The sequence below is a fragment of the Bos taurus genome, chromosome 2 (genome assembly GCF_002263795.3).
Source record: "Bos taurus isolate L1 Dominette 01449 registration number 42190680 breed Hereford chromosome 2, ARS-UCD2.0, whole genome shotgun sequence".
In the NCBI taxonomy this organism is placed as follows: domain Eukaryota; kingdom Metazoa; phylum Chordata; class Mammalia; order Artiodactyla; family Bovidae; genus Bos; species Bos taurus.
The window spans coordinates 14,940,343-14,965,707 of record NC_037329.1 but is presented as its reverse complement, the minus strand read 5'-3'; the positions used below and the strand labels follow the sequence as shown (position 1 = coordinate 14,965,707).

Below are 25,365 nucleotides of genomic sequence, written 5' to 3'. Positions count from 1 at the left end.
GTGCGACCCCATAGACGGCAGCCCACCAGGCTCCCCCGTCCATGGGATTCCCCAGGCAAGAACACTGGAGTGGGTTGTCATTTCCTTCTCTAATGCGTGAAAGTGAAAGGGAAAAATGAAGTCACTCAGTCGTGTCCGACTCTTCGCGATCCCATGGACTGCAGCCTACCAGGCTCCTCCACCCATGGGATTTTCCAGGCAAGAGTACTGGAGTGGGGTGCTGGTGGGAATTAATCAGGATAGCTTCACTGATGGCTCAGTTGGTAAAGAGTCCACCCACAATGCAGGAGACCCAGGTTCAATCCATGGGTGGGAAGATCCCCTGGAGAAGGAAATGGCAACCCACTCCAGTATACTTGCCTGGAAAATCCCATGGACAGAAGAGCCTGGCAGGCTACAGTCCTTGGGATCGCAAAGAGTCTAACACAACCTAGCAACTAAACCACCAATCAGGATAAGCAAGGGATGCAACCCAACCCAGAAATGACAGATGGGGGTAACTGAGAAACGTGTGCAAGATTTGAAAGTTATCATTTACAATATGTTTCATTTTGCCTTCTGCCTTCCTGCGGGATCAAATAGAAAATCTCTCAAAAGTTCTTGATATTTTTGTTCCCACTGGTTCTTTAAAACTCTGTACTGGAACTAGAAACACTGCTTCCTTGAGCTTCTAAACTGAGGAGGACCCATATGGCTATACTTGGAAAGTTAAGGGTCAAGACTGACTCAGGATTAAGTAAAGAAACAGGTCAGTTTGAAAAAGTTCTGGACTTCTCTGGTGGTCCAGTGGTTAAGACTCTGTGCTTCTAATACAGGGGACACAGGTTCGATCCCTGGTCTGGGAGGTTCTGCATGCTGTGTGGTACAGCCAAAAATAAAGAAAAAAGAAAAGGTTCACCAAAGCCCAGAAGTGAAACCAGAAAAACGGCCCTTCATCTACCTCCTCACCTCCCACTACCACCCCATCTCCTGCTAATGCTGCTCCCAAATCAGCCTCTGGCCTGGGAGCTCAAGTTCTCATGGAAGGGGCTGAGGGAGGGTATTAAGAAGGCCCCATATGGAGAGAGATTTTTGCCTTAGGCAAAATGTCCTCCCTTCTTACCACTCACCCTAATGCCTGTCCTCTCCTATACTCACACATGACTTAAAGAGTCTCAGAAGAAAGCTCTGGAGTGTGGCAATCAAAAAAGAGAAGAGAAAGAAAGGCGGCAGAGCTTATCCAAGGAATTTTTCTAAAAGTACCAACTAGACATTTAGATTTTTATTTTCTTCTATATCATTTCAACCCTAAACATTTTTAAGCTAAAACATCTTCAGGCATTAAAATACCATTTCAGGAAATCATGTGTCTGAGATTAAAAATGAAGTGAAGTGTTCGTCGCTCAGTCATGTCGGACTCTTGGCAACCCCACGGACTGTAGCTGGCCAGGCTCCTCTGTCCATGGAATTTTCCAGGCAAGAATACTGGAGTAGGCAACCATTCCCTTCTCCAGGGGTCTTCCCAACCCAGGGATCGAACCCCGGGTTTCCTGGCAGATTTCAGGCAGATTCTTTTACCATCTGAGCCACCAGGGAACAATACATGATACTAAATTTAATATTTTGAGGGCAGGGTTATAGAAAATTATGCAAACAGCTTATTTTTGTTTATTACAGTGAATATCAATATATCATTTAAAGTTTCCACAGCTTCTGTTGTTCTTAGTTTCTGTATCTTTGCCTTTTTCAAATCTAAAATAAGTTTCTGATGCTATATGGTTTTCTATATTATCATCTGTAAACTTTGAGGCATTATTAAAATTCAGTAGTTAACAGAACTATTTAATCTGGAAATATGTATTAGCCGAAGACACCATTAGATTTATTCTCATATATAGGGATCAGGGAAACAAAGGAAAGAAATCCAATTATTTAAAACAGTAATCCCTTAACACTGGGATTTTGTTTTAATTATGAAGAGTGTGTCTTACTAAAAACAAAACAAAGCCTATCCTTTATGGGAGAAGCCCCATGTTTCTCTAGTGAACATTCATGCACGCAAGATTTCCTATAGAAGACTTCAACAAATTAATTTTGCTATTCTTCAATTTCCCATGACATAATTGACTTCTTAAAAAGAGCATCAAGTAAACAATTATGAGCCCACCTGTTCATGATATCACACCAGGCACCATACAAAGTTAATGAAAATAGATTTCGTTTCCTGCTCCACTCCACCAAGACAGTACAGGCACAATTTTCTGTACTAAAAACTAACAACAAAAAGGACAGGCAGTGATAAGTACTAAAATGACAATTGCTATATAGTCTTTGTCCTTTAAACAGGACTCCTGACATACCCAGTACCTGAAAACTCTTTTCATGAATATCTTCCCCCATCCCTATGGCTCCTCAGTGCCTTGCACAGGGTAGAAGGGTAGAAGGGTAGGAAGCCCTGACTGAAAGTAAATGGGCTGCCCCCCAAGAGGCAAGAAAAGTCACTGGGGCCTTCCCTTAGGTGGTCCTACTCCCATCACACACAGAAGAAAACTAAACCACCATTCGAGGAAATTACGCTCCTCGTTGGGTCCAGCCCACAATCCCACTTAAATGGTTCAGTGTTGAGCCCAGAAGGCTGAGGGAAATCTTTCTTTCTCAAGGGACATGGAGGCTCCTAGCTCTCCTATTTCAGACCTAAGAGAAAGCTATTTAGGCACTCAGTACAACCTCATTCAGGTTTCATCACTGCAACTAAAGCTTGCAGTCGTCCTGTCGCCCCTCCCAGAACTGAGTTTTGGCATGGAAGGCACACAGACAGCTTCAAGGCCAAAGCTGAATCCCAGCAGGTCGAGCACCAAAGGCACCTGGCAAGGGCCTCAGCTCAGTTTCAGCCAAGAGCTGACAAGCAGGGGACAGAAGGTTATCCGATGACGTAAGCCACCCAAGGGATAAGGAGAGAACTGAAGAGCGGCAAGGGCTGCTGAATGAGCACGGAGATATAAATGATGACGTGTTTAGAGTCTAAAGGAGTCCAGCAGCTGATGCACAGAAAGCAGACAAGTAGAAAATAAAATAAGCTTGTGCTACTATCTTGACATAAGCGAGATTAAGGACTAAACCTCATGTATATTTATGTTATTAGGTTTAGAGTTGGGGTCAAATATGTAGGTAATACAACATATTATAGATTATGTCCTCTAATACAATAGAGTTGGGAAAATCTATATACTTTCCACTGGGAAACATGGACAAATATTGCTATTCAAAGACAATTTTGTTTTTCATTTTGTTGTGTTCCAAGTTTATCATAAATACATGATCATATTGCTTTCTTTGAATAAGCTGTCTTGAGAAAGACACTTGAGAAAACCGAGAAGAAAGCAGGAAAGAAGATGCCAGACAATGAGAATCTGTGACCATTGTTTCTTAGTCAAGGTCATATCAAGGCGAGTAGAAGAAAGGGTCCCACCTGTAACAGAATCGATGGCTTAGGTTCTCTGAAGTTTTGCAGTCTCCTAGAGGAAAGATTTCACAACCATGTCGAATCTTCATTTCCTTTGCCTTTGTCTGCCCTTACACATTCATTGAAAATTAGCAATTAGCAAAGGATATGAATTGACCAATGATACACCACAACTACTACACACTTTTGTAAACTTAGAAGATGTATTTCAGAACCATTAGAAAGCGATCTGGGACCTCACATTTTGGATGCTAAAAGACCCACGAAAAGGGCACGTCTTTAAAGTATCAATGACACAATCATGAACAGAGAGTTTTAAAATAATGTACACAGGCAGTTCAATTTATTTCTGAATTATGTCATAAAGCTGAGTCCAAATGTTTTTTAATTAACATCACCAGAAAGTGAGCCTACTCTAATGAAATACTGGAGATTTCACGTTAGAAAGTGACTGACGGGTCAACTTCTGAAAAAGAAACAGTAGATACCACCACAAAACTAGCAGATGTTTCTTGGGGTCATTTGTACAAAAACATAAGCATATGTTAAAGAAATCTGACACTATCATGGAATCAGTTGGTGTCTACAATAATAGCAGCTCCTTATGGCAATATGGTAATATCCGTATCAAATGCACAACACATTATGTTGCAACAGTATGTGCAGACAAAAGAGCATCAGTGGCAGCAACAATGACCAGTCTTTTCATTAAGGTGAAAAAATAAAATTAGAAGCTTACATCCAGGGCATAATATCGTTTAACAGTAAATTGAACATATACACATTATCTTGAATTTTCAGAGTTTCCATTTAACTGATTTTGTTGAGATTCACATAAAGACAGAATGTTAACCAAAGAAGAAGACGAAAGTCTTTATACAAGTCTCTAACATGAGTTTTCTTCAGTTTACCCTAGAATAATGAAGATAGTTACTTTAGAAGCTAATAGTAATACTTGCTTAGTACCCCATGGACAGAGGAGCCTGGCAGGAATCCAAGGGATCACAAAGAATCAGACAGGACTGAAGTGATTTAGCCCACATGCACAGGTTCCCCCAGAAGATGTTTCCATGACATGAAATTCATTAAAAGAGTAGGTTTGCTCCCAGTGTAAAACAAACAACTTGGAAAACGACAGATTTGTCTTTCTTTCAGAAGCTAGGGTATCAAGACATTTTTTCCCCCAAATATGAAAAATGCTAATTCAAAGAAATGAAAATAGTGATTTTTGAGAAGAATATATTTCTACTTTTAAAATAAGAACATATTATAAATCACATTTCATGACAAAAATGTATCCACATTATTTAAAGTATTTGGGGTGTGTGTGTGCACGTTAGCCACTCAGTTATGTCCGACTCTTTGCAACCCCATGGACTGCAGCCTGCCAGGCACCTCTGTCAGTGGAATTTTCCAGGCAAGAATACTGGAGTGGATTGCCATTCCCTTCTCCAGGGGGTCTTTCCAATCCAGGGATCAAACCCAGGTCTCCTGCATTGCAGGCAGATTCTTTACCTTTTGAGCCACTTGGGAAACCCTAAAGTATTTAAATATTACTAAAATAAGTAGGCTATGAATGGGATTTCAAAAAGGCATTATAGTCACCAAGATTTTAACTGTAACAAGTTTTCATCTGTATAATGAAAACCGGAACAAAACATATACTACCTCGCCCTTACACTTTCAATACATGAAAACACGCCTAAAATAGAAGGAAGCCAGTACACGCTAACAGTTGTTCAATTTTATTGATCTTATTCTTCCTGCACAGATGGGCACTAGAAACTACTTTGAATTATGTGCCTGGAACATTTACCAAGCTTAGAAGTTTAATTTGGAACAAATATTATTTGTATTAAACAAAAGATTTCATGATATAAATGGATGTTTTTAGTTTAAAATGATAAACAGTTTTTATACATATAAAAGTTGACAATGTGATTTCACTGATTTTTTTAATATTTCAATAATACCAAACATTACAGTTGTACAAAGATCATAACTTTATTTACCAATATTTAATGAAAAATGTTTTCTGAAAATAGCTTTCAACTATTTTTTTCCAAGTAGCCCCAACCTAATAAGAAATGGCACAGGAGAAGAGAGCCCGAGGCTCATGGAAAACACAGATCTTAAATTAACTAGAGTTCAATCTATAATCCTTCAGGAGCAATTTCTCCAGTGTACGTCTTTGTTCAAGCTTTCTGTTTCCCTTCTGTTTGGACATTTTGCTAGTCCCTAGCATATCTGATGCTTGGTAGAATACATTTCGAGTGGCATAATTCTTAGACCAGCAAAACAAAAAAGCAATTTTAGCTGTGTCCAAGATGCATTCCACTGTCCAAGCTAAAAATCTCAGCATCACCCCTGTGCCTTCCTTTCCCCTCAAACCCCACATCCTCTACATTCGATCTTTGCCGATATCCCTTTGCACTTGACCTTACCTCTCCATCCTCCCTGCCACATACACACCTCCTCCTGGATCTGCTGGTGGACTGCCCACTGAAATGGGCTCCTCAGTCTAACCTACCCCCATTTATAATCCAGCCTACCCCTATGGCTGTCTTCCTAAAACCCAATTTCACCTACTTTAAAAAACAAAAACTTGAAATCCTCTGACACTTTGTCTTTGCCGCCCCTTACTCAACCTTCAGGGTAAAACACCAATTTCCTGGCATGATACTCAAGGTGCTATGCAAACTACTGACTTACACAAAGCACTCTCCCTACAGGCTATGGCTTTATTTTCCATGGAGGTCAAAGCATTCTTGCCAAATTTTTCCAAAATGTTATTTTCCTATGATGGTTTGCTTATTCCTTTGTACTGCCAACTCCTAGCCATGTTTAAAGGTCTTTACACCTCTCTGCAACTTTCCCCTACGTCCTCCTCCGCCACTCAAACGAAATGATTTTCCCCTTTCGCTACACTTCTGTGGTTCTTTATAATTCCCTGTAAGTAATACTTCAAGTGCACATAAAACAGATCATCCAGTTATTTTGCTGATAAGCCTCCTTGCAGATTGTGAATACTTTAAAGCAAAAATTGTGACAAATTGATTGTAGCATTCCTTATACCTATCAGACACCTAGCACATGATTGTTGCTCCCCAATATTAGGAGAAATAAGCTAAAAACATGAATGATTTATGAGAAAAATAAAAATTAAAAGTATGATGAGATACCATTTCTTATCTCTGTTTTTTTTAAAACAATGTCTGACAATATATCTTTTGAAGAAATGACACAGAAACAGGTGCCCTCCTACGATGATGATAGAAAAGCAAAATAACACAGTCTTTCTCAAGGGACTTGGAAATATTTGGCAAAATTATGTAGGCAAGAAGTAGACAGGAAACCTCTGTACGTTTCACTAATTTTGCTGTGAAATGAAAACTGCTCTAAAAAGTCAGGTTATTTAAAAAAAAAAAAAATAGACTTCTCAGGTGGCTCTAGTGGTAAAGAACCAACTTGCCAATGCAGGAGACATAAGAAACCCATGGGTTCAATCCCTGGGTGAGGATGATCCCCTGGAGGAGGGCATGGCAACCCACTCCAGTATTCCTGCCTGGAGGATCCCGTGGACAGAGGAACCTGGAGTCCATAGCATCACAAAGAGTTGGACATGACTGAATCGACTTAACATACATTAAAAAATTATATAAGGTATTTATTGAGTCAACAGTCCCACTTGTAGGAATCTATTCCAAAAATACATTTTAAACAAAGATATGATAAGTTTTTAATTACACCACTATTCACAATAGCAAAAATGACTGGAAACCACCCATGTCCTTCAACAGAGAGAAGGTTTAGTAAACTAAAGCACACAACAGATTATTGTGCAGATACAAAAGGAAATGAGGACCCTCACTACATACCTCTACCAAGTGATACATCGGGAATACTGTTAATTCAAAAAGAAATCAAAGTGGAAAAAAGCATATATGGTACACTCCCATGCACTTAAGAAGATGGGTAGGGTGAGGTAAGTAAAAGAATATATGTATATGTTTGCTTCTCTAGGAATAAACCAAAAAATTTAAAAGATTTACCAATAATAGGAAGGAAGGAAAAGGGTAGAAGGGACACAGACAAAAATTGTGCTTCCTAGAGTATAGCTTGCTTAGTGAATTTTATTTTGGAACCATGTAAGTATTTTACATAATTACAAAATAGGATTAAAAAGAGCAATGCCCAAAAATAAAAGCAAAAATGAAACAAATAATTCTGCATATTGAGTTGGAAGTATAACATCACAGATAGGACTGATTCCAACTGTCTTTAGAACACAGTCATTTGGGGATTTCCCTCGTAGTCCAGTAGTTAAAAATCTGCCTGCCAATGGGGACACAGGTTCAATCCCTGGTCTAGGAAAATCCCACATATCATGAGGCAACGACTGAAGCCCATGTGCCCTAACGCCCATGCTCTACAACAAGAGAAACCACTTCAATGAGAAGCTCGCACATCGCAATTAGAGAGTAGCCCCCATTCACTGCAACAACAGAAAATCTGCATGCAGCAACAAAGACCCAGCACAGCCAAAAATAAATAAGATTATAAAATATACAGCCATTAAAAAATAATAATAATAATCTGACTACACACAGCACATACTCTGGGCTTCCCTGGTACTTCAGCTGGTAAAGAATCTGCCTACAATGCATGACACCCTGGTTCAATTCCTGGATCAGGAAGCTCCCCTGGAGAAGGGATAGGCTACCTGCTCCAGTATTCTTGGGCTTCCCTGGTGGCTCAGATGGTAAAGAATTCATCTGCAATGTGGGAGGCCTGGGTTCAATCCCCAGGTTAGGCAGATCCCCTGGAGGAGGACATGGCAACCCATTCCAGTATTCTTGCCTGGAGAATCTCCATGGACAGTGGTACCTCGTGGGCTACAGTCCATGAGGTCGCATACAGTCGGACACCACTGAGCGACTAAGTACAGCACGTACTCTACGTGCTATGTCCCTAAAAGCAACAAAAATAAAATTATTACAGAATGACCTTAAATGGCTGGCTCTCATTAATTACATTGTTGACAGTAGCACTGGTGTTATTATTCTGTGATCTACATGTATTGCAAAGCAGTAACGATATTATTGCAGTTGGAACACAGAATTTTAAGGGTAGGAACAAAGAGAGAAATAAAAACTTTTAATCTTGAACTTTTACTGGAGATACCAGCATAATTCCATAGTGCATCTATTCTTTAGGGGAAAAAAAAAAATCATGCTTCCTAGCTCTGCTTTCAGAAAAACCTAGGAAATAGGACTATATAAGGAAAGTACTAGCAATGAGCACACCTGGGGCTCAAATTGTGATGTCTAAATACCATAACTCAGTTTAAGAAATCAGGCATCCTTGATGATAGGCATGAAACGTTCAAAACGGGCCTAGAATATATTGCCATTTCAGAAAGCAAGGGAGCGAACAGAGACATCTAAGAAAATGTCAAAAGGCCTCAGAAATCAGTGCAAAGTGGTTCCCATTGGTCCAAAAATACAGAATCGGGGCAATTTGAGCATTAGTAAGAAGTGTCACTGCTATGAATTGAAATATATTTAAATAACTGAGTTCATAATGATAATAATAAACCTAACTGGTCACAGTGGCTGCTGTGATTTTTCCCTTTAAGAAAAAACTTGCTTCTCTGCTGCAATGAATGAAGTTAGGCAACAACCTCCAGCTACTGGTACCTTTCAGTTCAGTTCAGCCGCTCAGTCATGTCCAATTCTTTGCGACCCCATGAATCGCAGCACGCCAGGCCTCCCTGTCCATCACCAACTCCCGAAATTTACTCAGACTCACGTCCATCGAGTCAGTGATGCCATCCAGCCATCTCATCCTCTGTCGTCCCCTTTTCCTCCTGCCCCCAATCCCTCCCAGCATCAGAGTCTTTTTCAATGAGTCAACTCTTCGCATGAGGTGGCCAAAGTACTGGAGTTTCAGCTTTAGCATCATTCCTTCCAAAGAAATCCCAGGGCTGATCTCCTTCAGAATGGACTGGTTGGATCTCCTTGCAGTCCAAGGGACTCTCAAGAGTCTTCTCCAACACCACAGTTCAAAAGCATCAATTCTTCAGTGCTCAGCCTTCTTCACAGTCCAACTTTCACATCCATACATGACCACAGGAAAAACCATAGCCTTGACTAGACGGACCTTTGTTGGCAAAGTAATGTCTCTGCTTTTGAATATGCTATCTAGGTTGATCATAACTTTCCTTCCAAGGAGTAAGCGTCTTTTAATTTCATGGCTGCAGTCACCATCTGTAGTGATTTTGGAGCCCAGAAAAATAAAGTCTGACAATGTTTCCCCATCTATTTCCCATGAAGTGATGGGACCAGATGCCATGATCTTTGATTTCTGAATGTTGAGCTTTAAGCCAACTTTTTCACTCTCCTCTTTCACTTTCATCAAGAGGCTTTTTAGTTCCTCTTCACTTTATGCCATAAGGGTGGTGTCATCTGCATATCTGAGGTTATTGATATTGGTACCTTTAGGACCCACCTTAACTTCACTCTTCTCAGGCAGCCCCCAGCCTGTGACTGAACACACAGATTTGGCCACTTCCACCTAAGGCAGGTATGGAACAACTGATTGGTTCAAGATTGAGAAGGGGCACAATAGGACGGTCTGCTGTCATCCTGTTTGTTTAACCTACACACTGAGCACATCATGAGAAATGCCAGGCTGAATAAAGTTAGAAGCTGGAGTCAAGACAGAAGGGAGAAACATCAACAACCCCAGATATGCAGATGTTACCACCTAATGGCAGAAAGCGCAGAGGAACTAAAGGGCCTCTTGATGAGGAGGAGAGTGAAGGAGCCGACTTAAAACTATTAAAAAAAAAAACTAAGATCATGGCATCCGGCCCCATTAGTGCATGGCAAATAGAGGGGGGGAAGGTGGAAGTAGTGTCAGATTTCCTCTTCTTGCACTCTAAAATCACTGTGGATGGTGACTGCAGCCGTGAAATAGAAGACATTTGCTTCTTGGCAGGAAAGTTATGACAAACCTAAACCGTCGAGGCTATGGTCTTCTCAGTGGTAACGTATGGTTGTGAGAGCTGGACTGTAAAGAAGGCAGAGCGCCAAAGAATTGATGCCTTCAAACTGTGGCGCTGGAGAAGACTCCTGAGAGTCCCTTGGACAGCAAGATCAAACCAGTCAATCTTTACGGAGATCAACCCTGAATATTCACTGGAAGGACTGATGCTGAAGCTGAAGCTTCAGTATTTTGGTCATCTGATGCTAACAGTTGACTCACTGGAAAAGTCTATGATGCTGGGAAAGATTGAAGGCAGGAAGAGAAGGAGGCATCAGAAGATGAGATGGCTAGAAGACATCACCAATGCAATGGACACGAACTTGGGCAAACTTTGGGAGATGGTGAGGAATAGGGAGGCCTGGAGAGCTGCAGTCCATGAGGTCACAATGAGTCAGGCAGGATTGGGCAACTGAATCCCAGCACCACCTAAAGCAGGACTCCTAAGGAGCAGTCTTTTCAGATAAGCACGATAGGCTGAGGTTGTCCCCGCCCCTGCCTGCTTCAGCCCTCTTTACAGGAGTCAAACTAGTATCACAGCCTGGAGGTTATCCCTCCCAACATGCTTCCTGCCCCTTTCGTTTTTCACAGACAGTTGCCCCTACAACGAAACTTTCATTTTCCTGTGAAAAACTGCAGTCCAGACAACCTAGTTTGCCCAGAAAACACTAGCAAGGAAAACATTTTTAAAGGGAGAGGAATCTGTGGAATCAAAGATATAAAGACACAGCAACCAACTGCAACATGGATCTTATTTAAATGTTGATTTAGATTTAGAAAAGGGAAAGAGAAACAATAGAAGACAATGAACACTACCTGTATATTTAAGGACACAGGATTATTTTATATTGGAATAGTGACTATACTGTGTATTATATTGTGTTCTATGCTTTTTTAATCCTAATCTTCTAGAGATACATGTAAGATATCTATAGAAGCAATTCTATGATATCTAGGAATTGCTCCCAACTATTCCAAACAAAGGAGGGAAGTGGTTAGGGCATGAATGGAACAAGACTGACCTTGAAAACCATTCAAACTCAAGAACATGTCACATTGAGCCTCGTCCTCACTGGATTGAACATGAAGGCTTATTATATTATTCTTTCTACATCTGGCTATGTTTGATGTTTCCTATAATAAAAATATTGGGCTTTAAAAACTTTCATTTGGTCATTTACTCAGGAATTATAAGTGAAAGCAATGGAATATGCTCTCTACGGTGGAACTGTCATGAAGGCCTGAAAAAACCAGATACTCTTGTCGTAGTAAGGCTTGTTATTTTGGTTTGAACCATGATGCTACCCACTTACTCTGACATAACATAGACTCTTGAAGGTGTTAGGAAGAACTCTTTCCTACTGAACTGAGGGAGCAGCATAACCTCCTGGGTACAGTGTGGACTCTGGAGTCAGGCTGCCTGGCCTGGCATCCCAGCAACTCCATCACCAGCATGTCCTTGGGCAAGAAAGGTCATCTCTGGGTCCCAGAAATAAAAATCCTATCTGAACTACGCAGTCTTGTTGGGAAGATTAAACAAGACAATATACTTCATACAGGACTAAACGTTCACTATTTTCAGCAGTAAAGAGTCCTCCTGCAATGCAGGAGATGTGGGTTTGAACCCTTGGTCGGGAAGATCCCCTGGAGGAGGAAACGGCTACCCATTCCAGTATTCTTGCCTGGAGAAACCCATGGACAGAGAAGCCTGGCAAGCTACAGTCCATAGGTCAGAAAGAGCCAGACACGACCGAGCAGGCATGCATTTTCAATCAAACACTGGACATGGATCCAGAGCAACAGTGGTAGTTTCCAGAACACTGTTCCTGATGAAAATCTTGGAATGTATATATAGGAACTCCCTAATGTCAGCTGGTACATTATTTAAGACTTACCTGTAGGCTTAGCGTAAGTCCATAGCACTATGTCAGCTGTTTTTAATATATCCATACCTGTCCACCTGTTTGCCTGCCTCCCTGTCTCTGGATTCTGTTACCCATTACCCTGAGGGTCTTCAACTTCTGGTTTACAGGCTAAAAGTCAGCAGAAGGTTTAATTTCCCTCAAACGTCACTTCCCTCCCTCCTTTCCCTCTTATCTCAATACATACTGACTTTGGAAAACATAAGGGCATATAAACAGCCATGGCTACCAAGAGTGCCTTCCCTTTGCTCACTACATACATGACCAGAACTCACTTGCCCAGCACACACTACCCCATCACGGGCACAGTACTTTCAAAATTCAGCAGGAAGACAGTCACATGGAAAGCATTGGAGAGGACTATGTTGAGGACTTTGATGATGCTTATAGACTTGTCAATATTTGAAATGTAATCAAATAACCTAGTCAAGTAATGAACCAGGCAGGATTAGGGATAAGACTCAAAATGAGTATTTTAGTATTTAGATCACAGTGAATTACGTCTTCTACATCCCTGGCCCTTTGAACAAAGATGGTTCACCTTCCCAAATTACAGAGACCACAGAAATGCCCAGTCTAGGCAATAGCATCTTCCTGTGTACCCAAGCTACCCATCGATCCCGATTATTTACTGCCATGGCTCTTTGATTCTTTAGCTCCATCAGGTTCATGCTCCTGCAATTCACTGTAGGTCCTCCCACTCCAGCAGATCCCACATGAATCAGCCTCTCTGGTTTACCAACCTTGATCCAGTCCATCCCCATAATGAGTTTGTACATCCCTTGCCTTCAATGCAAGTACCACTTCTAGGAGCATATTTCTGTGTCAGTGGTGACCCTACATACCCCCTCACGGAGGAGGAGTGAGAGGAAGGGGACACAAAAGTAAAGAAGTTTCTTTTAAGTGCTTGTCTTCATATGGTGCCACATGGCTGTGGTGTATTTAGGAACACCACCAGGATGCAGACTTTCATGGGGTCAGTGTACACAGGCGAGGACAGCTGTTTCAAACCCACAATCATTATAGTAAGAAACCAATCAATTTAAGTAAGTCATGACATGAGCAATAAAACAATGGTTTTTTACAGACAAAACGTTATCAGCCAATTAATTCATAATAACAAATAAAAGCATGTTTTGGGGGTCACAAAATATGTTAAAAGGTTCTGCCACTTGGGAATCTCTGGACTCAGAGATCTATCTTTAAACCAGCAGCTCAGATTGGATGGTAATTCAGTCCTATGTTGAGATTAACTATTGGAAAACTATACCTTACTATAGAAATAAAGATGAAAACCCATGCCTGGGAATCAAAGTAATAAACGTTTCAACTCTTCGTATGTCTGTGTATTAGAGCTGTGTTTTAAAATCTGATCACCACTAGCTGCATGTGGCTATTAAATTTATTAAAATTAAATAAAATTTAAAATTCAGTTCCTCACAGTAGCCATGTTTTGAGTGCTCAGCAGTCACAGGGGGCTGGTGGTGAGCATATTGGACAGTGTAGATACAGAGCATTCGATCGGCACAGAAATTTTAACAGAACAGCCATACTTAGAGATTCATTCTATATTTTGTTTTTCTGTGTGGACTAATGTACATTAAGAAAAAGCTAAGTATTTTTACAACATGTGCTTTATACAGTATTTACACAATAGGTTAACAGGACTGTCAAAGTATTTAAAAACTTTATAAACATCATATGCAGTTCCTTGCTAAGCTTGATTTTTCACACCCATCTTCTAAAAAGTCCTTCAATTTTGACATCTTAGGAACACACTAATTTTTTTAAAGAAGACTTTTTTTTCTTCTTCATATGTAGACTGATGAATCAAAGCACTGTGTTTCACTAATTAGTCCTTTAATAATTTACGTGAGTAATGGGTCATTTTGGGGTTTAACCCCTACTTCCATTATTCCTGACCAACGGTTCACCAACAGATGTCTCACTTTGGATGTACACAACAGAGCCCAGGATCCGTTTCACGTACATCTGTTCCCAAACGGCTTAGGCAGATTAATACTTAGAATGGACCCAGCTCTGCTAAGTCCCAGTAATCACTAACTCTTGTTGTTTTAAAATTGATTGGGTTTTTCTCATTTTCACATTTTTCCACATTACCTGTCATCTTGAAAAGTTCCTAACAAACGTTTATGTAAACTTAAAGCATGAGAAAATCATTAGCTCCCTCAAAAAAAGAAACACTTCCAAGATCTTATTATGAAGCCCACCCTTTTCAGATTTTCTGGTTATTTCTCTAATTCAGCTGAGCTCAAGGGCATGGAAGGAATAACCCTTTGAAAAACACAACATGAAATGGTGTAACGTGAGGTAGGAAGTCTAAGAATAACAAGAGAATTGTAAACCATAATTAAGATTTGAAGCCTTCATTGTCTTTTTTAAAATATTTAAAACATAATATTTTCATGATAATCAAGCATATTGTAAGATCCTTGCCCAGGAATTTAGTAAGAGGGTACAGGAAATGAAGTTGAAGAAAGGCTAAGCTAGTCCTTTTGTCCATCATGAAAAATCTGCTTAAGACTAGCCTTGACCCATGATTTTCTATCAGAAAATGGTTTCTTTCTTTCCAAAGACAGAATCTGTGCTGACGTAACAGTCCACCTCTCCTTATCTGGCCTTGAAGCCAGGGAAGGGGAGCAAGAAACTTGGCCCATATTTTCCACGTAGTTATTTCAATTAGAAATTCATTAGGGCTATGAAGCTTTGTTGTAAAATACAACTTCCACACATGCCAGGAAGTTGATCATTGAAACCTTATTCAGATTTATTACAATGTCCTAACATCAAAAGCCTATAAAAACGGATATTTTCTATAAAATGCAGCTTCAGAGTTGACGATTCTTAGAGATCATATAATGCAAATGATTCATTTTGCAGATGAATAAACTGTCATTTAAAGGGGTTAAATAACTTGCCTTGAATCAGTTACACCCTTAGGTGCAGACAGGACCTCAGGTCTCTTGGTGCCCACTCCTGAAACCTTTCCTTCACCAGATGGGAAACTGCAGACAGCTGGAGTAGAGAGCCTGTAGAATATCCTGTCGTGTTTTCCATACTTCAAAGTGCTATTCGTTAGTAATGATAAAGGTGCCCAATGTGAGACAGCAGAGAAAGACTTGTGGGCATTTGGCATTCTGGTCATAGAGATCCCTAAATTGATCATTCTGAAGTGTATTTCATATCAGCTTCATATATATGTACTTCATATATATGTATATATATGTGTGTGTGTATATGTGTGTATATATATATATATTATATATATAAAAGAGCTTTATATAGTCTAATCCTGCCAATTGTTAACTCTCCCTAGGAGTCGATTTTCCTTTATGAGAAAACCTCATAACCAAATCTTACAGTTCAGTAAGCAGATCCTGCATTGAGGACGCACAAAAACGCGTGTACTTTTCTGCTTCCTTCTAACATTTCAAATAGGAGTTTACCACTTGTTAAGCACATATTGCTAGAAGTTTGTCCCTGATTGAGACCTAGAATCATGCCCACAGGCCATCAGCAATCATTTTGAAAACGCTGAACTCTGAAAACATCTGGTCCAGTCACAAGATAAGCTAAGGACTAAATGACAAAGCACACATATTGGTCCACGGCATTTGCCCACATTCCCTTTCTGAGCTCTCAATTTTTGACACCTTACGCCTGGTCCCAGGCACCATGCTGGGGGCTAACACTGCAGCCTGCTCCGCCTATAGGGTCTTGCGACCCAAACATGCCTGACCTTTCTCATTTGACCCGAAAATCCTCACCTGACCCCTCTTCCATTTCTTCAGGATTTCACACTACCCTAGGGCACAGACAGCTAACTTGGTAATTAACATGAATAAATGCATGATTCCATAAATAAAATGACCATAATTAGAGATTCCGATAAAAAGATCATTGAGGCACCACTGCAAGCAATAATGAAGTTTTCTGAGCAGATGCTGCCCTTTTGTGTATACAGTTTGTATTACAGATGTGACAGCCTGGTCAATCCATGCCCTAGTCATAGATTGCTTTCTTTTCCATCCTACAGCTGAGCATCTGACCACAATGCTCACAGTGGAGAAGTGGGCCCACATTAGCTGAAGAATGTTTTTGTAAAAAGAGTTCTAATGCTTTAACAAAAGGGCTGGGGGATATTGCTACAGGTGATGAAAAGTTATTAAGTAGCAATGTAGTAATCAGATTACAAAGCAATGGGCAAAGCTAAAGTTCATGAGACTAGTTAACAAATTCATTCATGGAACAAATGTTCATATGTCAGGCACTCTTCAAAGTGCTGAGTGTAAACAAAACAGATTTTCTGATCATCCTCCCTCTTCTCCAGGTAGATCCCATCTCTAGGGGCTACACCATCAGCTCCCCGGGTCCTCAGGGATTCCAGTTTGGTCTGAATTATACAACCAGTTTTCCTGGTTCTGAACTTTGCAAATGGCAAAGAATGGCATATCTCAGCCTCCATAATCTCCAATTCCTATAATGCGTGTGTTAGTCAATCAATCATGTTCAATTCTTTGCAACCCCATGGACTATAGCCCACCAGGCTCCTCTATCCATGGAATTCTCCAGGCAAGAATACTGGAGTGGGTAGCCATTCCCTTCTCCAGGGGATCTTCCTGGCCCAGGGATTGAACCCTGGTCTCCTATATTGCAGGTGGATTCTTTACTGTCTGAACCACCAGGGAAGCCATAATCAATTTCATATTTTCCCATAATAAATCTCAAATAATATAAATATACACACACATTGTATTGTCTGTGTGTGTATATAAACACATACACACATATATATATTTTCACAGTTCTCATTCTCTGAAGAATCCTACTACATGTCATTATAAATAAGGCAAAACCCAGAGAATGCAGAACTCTAAGAGTGAACCTTAATGTAAACTATGGGCTCTGGATGATAATGATGTCAATGTAGGGTCATCAAATTTAGCAAAGATACAACCTTGGTGGGAAAAGGTACGACCTTGGTGGGAAATACTTATAATCGGGGAGGCTATGCATTGTGGGGAGCAGAGGATATATACACCTTCTGCTTAATTTTGCCCTGAACCTAAAACTGCTCTAAAAATAAAGTCTATTAAAAAAAAAAAAAAACCACTAAGGCACTACGAGTTTTAAAAACTGAATGGTTTTGCAAACATCTCCTATAATAATAATGTCCAGCAGCAATCCAACCCCACCCCCACCCTTTCCTGGAACAGCCAGGCACTGGCCAGCAAGGGACATAATCTGCCCCCAATGTCCTCCCACACCACCTCCTTCCAGATATGGCTGTAGTTTTCCTCCATTTCCTCAACCAATTTCACTTGTCTTCCATCACACTCAACTAGGCTAATTCCACGACAGAGAATGTTTCTCACATTTAAACATATCTCTTATTTTACTTTTCCCACTCTTATTTTATTAAGTAAAACAATGGTTTAATAACTAAGCTTTTGGACCTCCAATATTCAGGGGCCCCAAGTGATATTTGCAAACTAGGTGTTAGTTACAAAGAAAAGATGGTGCAGCTAAATGAAGGCAAAGAAAACCAACATGTTTTAGGTCAAAATCAAAGATCAACACTTGCTACCTTTAGAGTTATAACTGTCCGGATGGCTTTTAAACAGCCAGGAATACTAATTCAGCCTACTTTTCCTCCACCAGCTCTCCGTATATAAAAGAGCATTTTACTGCTTCATACATACCACTATTGCAACACAGATTTGAATACCTCCTTTTGCAATGTCTCACTTTATTCCTATAGTATTTCAGCTTCATTGTAGATTAAAAAGACCCATGTAGGCCAATTTAAGCTCTAATGGTAAACTTCTATGTCCCCCAAATTCAAACAGACTTAAACAGAATTCTATGCCCATATCCCTAGTTTTTAACTCAAAGATGTAGAAAATACCCCACCTTGCTTTTTCAACACACCTGAAAACATTTTAAATTAAAGTCAAAGGCAGTTTCAGTTAAGTAAGATGATGGCATCTGGTCCCATTACTTCATGGCAAATAGATGGGGAAACAGTGGCAGACTTTCTTTTTGGGGGCTCCAAAATCATTGCAGATGGTGACTGCAGCCATGAAATTAAAAGACACTTGCTCCTTGGAAGAAAAATTATGACCAACCTAGACAGCATATTAAAAAGCAGAGATATTACTTTGCCAACAAAGGTCCAACTAGTCAAAGCTATGGTTTTTCCAGTAGTCATATATGAATGTGAGAGTTGGACTATAAAGAAAGCTGAGCACCAAAGAACTGATGCTTTTGAACTGTGGTGTTGGAGAAGACTCTTGAGAGTCCCTTTGACTGCAAGGAGATCCAGCCAGTCCATCCTAAAGGAGATCAGTCCTGAATGTTCATTGGAAGGACTAAGGCTGAAGTTGAAACTCCAATCCTTTGGCCACCTGATGCAAAGAACTGACTCACTGGAAATGACCCTGAGGCTGGGAAAGATTGAAGACAGGAGAAGGGGATGACAGAGGATGAGATGGTTGGATGGCCTCACTGACTCGATGGACATGAGTTTGAGTAAACTCTGGGAGTTGGCAATGGACAGGGAGGCCAGCGTGCTGCAGTCCATGGGGTCGCAAGGAGTCAGACACGACTGAGTGACTGAACTGAACTGAGGCGAGCACCTCAAGTGCAGCAGAAACTGCCTATCAGAATGAGCTCTGAGTCCCTGACTGGTCCGTTTTGCTAGGTTTTTGTATGAGAAACTGTAAAATAGTGACGTTTCTCTAGTCTTTAAGGTAAAAAGCACATTGTGTCTTGTTTTCCAACAAGGGGAAGGCATATTTTTTTTAATTTCCGAAGTTATCATTTAGAAGAAGTGTTTACTACATCCCAAGGCTTCCCCTACATCATCTCCAGACTAAGTCTTGAAACACTTCTATTGTACAGAATGATAACACTCTCTAAATAGTTTAAGTCAAAAGGCAAATACTCCTAAACAACACGATGATTCTAAAGCCCATATTAAACAACAAAAGCTTCTAGAACTTGGACTTGATTCGAGACAATGGCAAGGAATGTGAGGGATGGAAAAGTCCAGAGGGACCAAAAGCTCAAGTAAAATTTTCAGAAGTCAGCAAAACGAAAGTTGGATTCGGAACCCACGTGTAGGTATACTTTAAAACGCTTATACTTGCAGCGTCGCCGTAAGCAGTTGAGCAAAACTCGGACATGGAGGGGAGACGTGGGTTACCTTCCCGCATTTGGAAAACAGCACTCCAGTATTCTTGCCTGGAGAATCCCAGAGACGGTGGAGCCTGGTGGGCTGCTGTCTATGGGGTCGCACGGAGTGAGACACGACTGAAGCGATTTAGCAGCAGCAGCAGCAGCAGCAGCAGCAGCCCTTTGGGGGGCTCGGGGGAGGGGGGCGGAGTGTGACGTGGGTCCCGGGACGGCAACCCAGGCGGCAGGAGCGGGCAGGCAGAGGCCCCGGGGGGCGGCTCGGGCTCCCCGGGTCTGGAGGGAGGAGGTGGAGGCTTGGGGACGCGGTCGCCCGCTGGGACAGAGGAGGAGCTTGCGGGAGGCGGAGGGACGGCGCCGGGAGGAGGGTGTGAGGCCGGGAGAAGGAGGAGAAGGCGCGGGGACCTTCTGACCAGGACCACGCACCTGTGAGACGCTCGGGTCTGATGGGCTGCCACCTCAGGGCCCGCTCGCTCAGCACCACGTCGCAGCTGTCCCTCCCGATCTCGAAGATGCCCCGGAGCAGAATCAGCTCGGCCGCCGCCTCGGGCTGCCGCCCGGACGCCCACTGCGCCGACGGCACGGCACCCGCCGCCGGGGGCGCCTCCTCCTCCCGGCCGCCCTCCAGGGCGCTCACCCGGCCCCCGCGCCTCCTCCGGGGCATGGCGGAGCGCAGGCTGGGCCCGAGCCGGGGTCCCGCGGAGGCCTCCGAGGGAGGAGGTGGAGACCGCGGCCGCCGGGGTTCTGGCGGCGTCCCGCGCTGCCACAGCAACCGCGCGCGGGGCAGAAACCCGGGAGGGAGGCGGGGCGGGCAGGCGGGGCCGCCCTGACCTAGTCCGGCACCTGGGCCCGCCAGCCTCCCGCCGCTGCGACTCACTACGAAAGGACCCCAGTCCTGGAAGAGGAATAAGTGGCTCCCTCCGCCTAGTCCCTGTAGTTCCTTGAGATTTTGCGCATACGTTACCCGCCGAAGTATAGGCCGGCGCTTCTCAAACGTGGACTTGGCGTACTCCCGGCCCCCGCCCCGGCCATCTTGTTAAAATGCAGATTCTTACTGAATTGGTCTGGGACTAGGTCCCCGACGCCGTTTTTAGGAAGCTCCCAGGTGATGCTGCTGACCCTCGGAACACACTTTGAATTGCAAGGACATAGCCCTCTGTTTTTTCACCTGGTTTCCCGCGGGCTCCCCTGGAATGCAGACGTCGTGTTTTATAACCAGGCTTGCATGCCCTCAAGAGTTAGCTAATCTATATGCAGCTGGTAACAGAAAACTCAATCCCCAAAACCCTGAGAGAAAGCCAAAGATCAGTCAGTCCCTGGTTCAAATAGACAAAATTTCGTTCTAACAAATTTAACGTTAAAGGAAGAAAGTGAAAGACAGAAAGTGAAGTCGCTCAGTCGTGTCCGACTCTTTGCGACCCCCATGGACTGTAGCCTACCAGGCTCCACAGTCCATGGATTTTCCAGGCAAGAATACTGGAGTGGGTTGCCATTTCCTTCTCCAGGGGATCTTCCTGACCCAGGGATCGAACCCAGGTCTCCCACATTGCAGGTTAAAGGAAGATGCCTCTATAAAGGTAAGTATTAAGGGTCCCACGTTCCCCCAGGATACCTCTGCAGCCTTGTCTCTGCCTGGACCTAATCCTCCCCGAAGAGAGATGACAAGCATCAGAGCTTGTTCTCCTAAAGCCTACTGCTGTAATACAGCGTTACCTGGAAATGAGGGGGGCACTATTTCACGATAACTGAAATTCATGAATTTGCTGTTAATTTGGAAAGCGCAGAGGCTGCTGGCCCGTGGTTCTCAATCATGACTACACATGAGAGTTACCTGGGGAATTTTTTAAAGTCCAGATACCCAGGCTACACTCAAAGACAATGAAATTGTAATCTCTGGGGATAGGACAAGACTTAAGGAGTTTTTAAAGCTCTCCAGATGATTGCCGTGTTCAGTCAGAGCTTAGTGTCAGTACTTTAAGCAGTGTATTAATAGGAAACTGACAACTTGGGATGGTGAGACGGGGAAAGCGAGTCCTCCGCAAGAGGAGCAGAGTGGAAAGTAAATCAGCAGGCCAATATAGATATATAGAGAGACACACAGATAAATAGATACCATCAGAATAATTGTACTGAGGAAACGCTGGGGAGAGGAAGTTAAATTCACTGAGTGGTGAATCTAGCTCGACGGTGCTGGTGCCTAGGACCAGTGACTTCTGAAAGGCACTTGCTGCTCATTCTCCCCTTGGGCCTCAGCAGGCGGCAAAGTCAGACAGAAGCTAATGGTAGCAGGAGGAGCGTCTCAAAGTTCCCTGCTCAAACTTAGATTTCAAAAACAGGAGGATGGAGCCCATAGACCTAGCCAAATCCCTTTCGGACACAAAGCCCCTGTGTGCCAGTTAAGCTAGGACTCTTACTGTTTAATGCCCTGAAAACAAATACCCAAGCTTCCAGGCAAAGCGGGGAAGAGCCTCAGTTTGATCTAATGGCAGCGAGCTGTTTCTTGGAGGAGAAGTGCAGCTGCTGCTTAACCCCACGCAACCTTCAGGTGGCTTAGCTCAGCACTCATTAGTGGGGAAGGCTAGTGCCTTCAATAGGGTGAGTTGCAATTCCGGGGTCAGCATCTTATATTCACAGCTATCAGAAAATCAACACAATTAGAACTCCTTGGCATTTTAAAAGCTCACTGAAGGCAGTGGCTACTTCTTAGGACCTTTGCAAGAGGCAAGTTGCCATTTTTCAAGCTTCTGTTGGGCAAGACAGCCAAAAACATTGGCTTTGCCTTTTTTGAGGATGAAGGTACTGGTTATGTCCAATTCTCTTCCTTTGATGGACTATTCTCTCTCAGAGTTCTATCCACAGGATCCATCTACACCAGCCTCAATACCATGGCTTTACATACTATTCAGGGCTCCTCGAGTGATGTGGTCACCCCCAACCAGTCCCCTGAACTTCAGATGCCATGTTCAACTGCCTATCTTTGCTAGTTGGCCATTGAACGAGCATCTGAAGTATACTGTCTAAAACCAAACATGGTTTTCTATCACAAACCTGTTTCTCCCAAAATGTTCCAAATCTCAGCAAATACTGTCATCAAAATCCTTGACTTCATCCATGTTTCCTCTGTAGTGAGAAAAATAAAGAAAACTTTGAGGTATATTTCATTTCTTTGAGTCAACATATATTTTGGATGAAGTGAGCTTCAGTTGTGTCCATCTCTCATTCATTTCTGAGCTATGAGCACATTGTCAAACTGTCAAGGGGACTGCTTCCCTCTCATGCTGAGTGGAGATTTTGTCAGAATGTTCCTGCTACTCAGACTCCTGCTGCCTAAAAGGTAGAGAGCCATGTGTCCCTGCAAGAAGTACACAGAAAACAGAAAAACTTGTATAATCCCACCAAGTCAGAATATCACATTTTCTTCATGTGCCAGTTTCTTTAACTCACATTGAAATTCTGCTTAAAATGAATTGCTCAGCTGTGTTTTAGAACCCATCTCAAACAATTATAGGATGACAATGACCATGTTATCTCTAGCTTCTTGGTAAACAATAAATAACACAAAAAAGAATAGTCCTGTCTTCCCTTTCCCTCATGTTTTGAATACCCCTCAACAAAGCTGAGCACCGAAGAACTGATGCTTTTGAACTGTGGTGTTGGAGAAGACTAGAGAGTCCCTTGGATTGCAAGAAGATCCAACCAGTCAGTCCTAAAGGAAATCAGTGCTGAATATTCATTGGAAGGACTGATGCTGAAGCTGAAACTCCAATACTTTGGCCACCTGATGTGAAGAGCTGACTCATTGGAAAAGATCCTGATGCTGGGAAAGATTGAAGGCAGGAGGAAAAGGGGACGACAGAGGATGAGATAGTTGGATGGCCTCACTGACTGAATGGACATGGTGATGGACAGGGAAGTCTGGTGTGCTGCAGTCCATAGGGTCACAAAGAGTCAGACACAACTGAGTGACTGAACTAACAGGTAGGTTCGAACATTCATACACTTGGAGCAATTAGAAATGTGCTAAATCATTTCAGTCGTATCCAACTTTTTGTGATGCCATGGAGTGTAGCTCACCTGGCTCCTCTGTCTGTGGGGTTCTCCAGGCAAGAATACTAGAGTGGGTTGCCATTTCCTTCTCCAGGGGATCTTCCCGACCCAGGGATTGAACCTACGTCTCTTAAGTCCTGCGCTGGCAGGCGGCTTCTTTACCACTAGTGCCACCTGGACTTCCACCAAATAGAAAACTTGTAACATTCTCACAGTAACTGCTGGCGATTCTGCAGCAGAATCAATCTTAAATTAGATATAACCAGATACACAAATAAAACGGACAATTTAAGTCAGAAATCTACCCTCACTCTCTAGAGCTCACACTATTACAACTGTGAAAAAGGCAGATACAGAGGCGGCAACATCCCTTCTCACTATTGAAAAGAGCCCACTGCTTTCAGACCACTTACCCATAGGTATCAAAGAGTTTGGTACTGGATTCACTGCCTTTGATTTTTACACCATTTTCCATCACCATTTGTAACACGTTTCCATGACAGCCTCATCCCAGCAGCCTGTGGTGTCCTCTGTTGCCCAGGACGTTCTTAAACATTCTCATTCTAAGAACAAACTCTGAACCTTGTGGAACTTCTTGAATACTTGAAACTCAAAAAGCACTCCTTTGGAACACAGACTCTTGTTCTTTTCAAACTTGGATATGCTTAAGAATCTTTGTTGTTTAGTTGCTAAGTCATGTTCGACTCTTCTGCAACCCCATGGACTGTAGCCCCCCCAGGCGCCTCTATCCATGGGATTTCCCAGGCAAGAATACTGGAGAGGGTTGCCATTTCCTCCTCCAGGGTCCAGGGGAATCTTTCTGGCCCAGGGATCAAACCCATGTCTCCTGCATTGGCGGGTAGGTTCTTTACCACTGAGCCACCAAGGAAGCTAACAATCTTTGGTTTATTTTAAATGAAAATTCTCAGTCTGTACCCCCTACTGATGCTCTGAGATTTTTGAATCTGTAACTGAACTATTCCCAGAAACATGTGTTTTAAACAGACACAACAAGAGATTCTGTGTGTTTTTGACACATGGACAATGCTCTGACAATCAGTGAGTTCTTCTTGCTTGTCCTGCTCTTCACTCTTGCTCTTTTTACCACAAGGTTTGTCCATTTGTCTATCATTTACAAGTAATGGAACATCCAGCTAAAATTGTTTTCAAAATACAATCTTACATATCATATAAACAAAGGTCCAGAGTCAAGCTGTTCTAGGTTGCCCATTAAGAAACCAAGGGCTTTTTCAGTCTTGAGAAAGAAGAACGGAGCTGGAGGAATCAACCTTTCTGACTTCAGACTATACTACAAAGCTACAGTCATCAAGACAGTATGGTACTGGCACAAAAACAGAAATATAGACCAACAGAACAAGATAAAGAGCTCAGAGATAAACCCACACACCTATGGGAACCTTATTTCTGACAAAGGAGGCAAGAATATATGAAGGGGCAAAGACAGCCTCTTCAATAAATGATGCTGGGAAAACTGGATAGCTACACAGAAAAGAATGAAGTCAGAACACGTCCTAATGCCACACAGAAAGATAAACTCAAAATGGATTAAAGACCTAAATGTAAGAAAATATAAAATTCTCAGAGGAAAATATAGGCAGAACACTTGATGACATAAATCAAAGCAAGATCTTCTATTACCTACCTCCTAGAGTAATGGAAATAAAGACAAAA

General features: G+C 42.3%; 1 protein-coding gene across 3 annotated transcripts in view; it reads right to left on the bottom strand.

The window, feature by feature from the left end:
• Positions 1 to 24,214, bottom strand: part of CERKL (ceramide kinase like) — a 142,613-nt gene extending 118,399 nt beyond the window's left edge. The window contains exons 1-2 of one of the 3 annotated variants that reach the window (XM_024979832.2): positions 24,087 to 24,214; positions 22,675 to 22,746 (exon numbers count right to left, since the gene is read on the bottom strand). In XM_024979832.2, the coding sequence (XP_024835600.2) occupies positions 22,675 to 22,746; positions 24,087 to 24,090 (76 nt within the window). In that variant the 5' untranslated portion in view covers positions 24,091 to 24,214. Of the gene's footprint in view, positions 1 to 20,052; positions 20,392 to 22,674; positions 22,747 to 24,086 lie in introns of those variants that run through there. The other 2 variants (XM_024979844.2, XM_024979821.2) reach the window with 2 other exon arrangements.
• Between the last annotated feature and the right edge of the window lie 1,151 nt (positions 24,215 to 25,365).